At 37.2% G+C, this 1,742-nt stretch overlaps 1 protein-coding gene across 1 annotated transcript in view; it reads left to right on the forward strand.

Annotated features, from left to right (window-relative positions):
* hk2 (hexokinase 2) overlaps window positions 1-1,742 on the forward strand; it is a 70,540-nt gene that overhangs the window by 22,418 nt on the left and 46,380 nt on the right. The window contains exon 6 of the mRNA XM_014027133.1: window positions 1,101-1,200. Coding sequence (XP_013882587.1) covers window positions 1,101-1,200 — 100 coding nt within the window. The remainder of the gene's footprint in view (window positions 1-1,100; window positions 1,201-1,742) is intronic.

Consider the following 1,742-nt stretch of genomic DNA (forward strand, 5'->3'; position numbering starts at 1 on the left):
AAGGATTTAGGTGTTTTTTATAGTCTGTGCAGTGTTGCTACCGAACGGTAAATTGTTCTGTAAGTTTGAAGCAGCCACTGCAAACTTACAGACTTGTGTGCAAACATGAGTAAACAGATTGAAGGACATCATAGTCATCATTTAACAAATGAGAAGGAAGATTATTTTTCTGCTAGTCACAGATGCCGCTGCATCCATCCTGTTCAGGTGGCTGATGATGAGATGAACTCCTGCTGAGAGTTTGACATTAGTGTGCGACCACCCTCTCGCAGTAAAAAAAAAAACACTGATTTGTTAAGAAGGGATGWTGATGAAACACCAGAACTTTGTAGTTTAAAAAAAGTAGTTAACCACAAAGAGGATGTTAAATTGAGGTAATTCATCATGGTTTGTAAATGACATGAGGGACACAAACATCACACTCCACTTCAGCCTAGCTGCGTTCTGCTTCACAACTTATTTTTTCCACACTTTCTGCTTCATTTCTGAAAGTTCTCATCTGAGCTGGAAGTGGCCAGCTCCACATATGATTTATGAGTGACCAGAGGGAGCTGAAAGACAGGCTGGTCTCTGTGGTCATTTTGTGGAGCTGTCTTAAGGCCYTGTCACACTACTGTATAACTTTTCAGACAACTTGTTGTGAAAGTTTTGTCTGACTTTGAAGATCTCTACACTGATGATGGAATAAAAAAATTACTGGAAGCCTGTTTTGGATATATACTGCAATGCTAATGATTATATCAAATAGGAGATATTTAGTCATAAAAATGTTTTCATAAGTAGGCATAAGTTGTCTAAAAAGGCCCTGTCACACTATGACATTTTAGACAACTTATGGCAAATGATGAAACATTTTACAGACATCTACATTGAAGATGGAATTGAAAAAATCAACTGGAAGCTTCTTTTAGGCATGTACATACTGTAATACTAACAAACTGATCAAATATATAACCTTTATTAGCAATTTAGACATAAAAAAGGTTTCATAAGTTGTCTAGTGTGACAGGGCCTTTAGGAAAGCCTTAGATAATTCTGTAGCAATTTTTTAATGATTGTGCTGATTTTACTTCAAACAACTAATTAGAATCTGAATACAGGACTTTGACGTTGACATTCTGGCAGTGATCAGTGACACAGTTGGAACCATGATGACCTGTGGTTATGACGATCATCACTGTGAAATTGGTCTAATAGTTGGTAAGTTTGGTTTAACACAAGACTATAAGTCAACTTACAACATTGTGTGTCTCCGTAAAGGGATCCCCAATTAGTTGTAACTTTAGACTTTATTAGATAAACATATATTTTAGCTGTAAAATAAAGACTGTAAAAATACTGTAGGCTGTTTAGTTTTGTACATTTTTAAAAATATATTTTAACACGGATGGAGCCATTTTATTTACATGCAAAGCATTCTAGGTAAATGGTGATGTGGGTAGGTCATAGGTGCGAGGCTGCTAGCAAGATATATCCACTCTGAAGGTTAATCTTGGACAATATCTGATGATCGACTCTTAAATGAAACCAGAGAGTGTTGACAGAGGGGAGAAGGTAGAAATGGCTCAGTCTGTAACTGAAAATATAGATGGAGGACAACAGAGCTGCTTCATGGAGGAACAACCTCAGCTTAGCCTATTTGCCTTTGTGCTAGCACTGATGCTGTATTGCCTTACATGTATTAGCTCGGCGTTAGTGCGACAAACAAGCTAAACTGAGGTCCTCCATCCATATTTTCAGTT

Source organism: Austrofundulus limnaeus, unplaced genomic scaffold, assembly GCF_001266775.1.
Source record: "Austrofundulus limnaeus strain Quisiro unplaced genomic scaffold, Austrofundulus_limnaeus-1.0 Scaffold618, whole genome shotgun sequence".
NCBI classification, from domain to species: domain Eukaryota; kingdom Metazoa; phylum Chordata; class Actinopteri; order Cyprinodontiformes; family Rivulidae; genus Austrofundulus; species Austrofundulus limnaeus.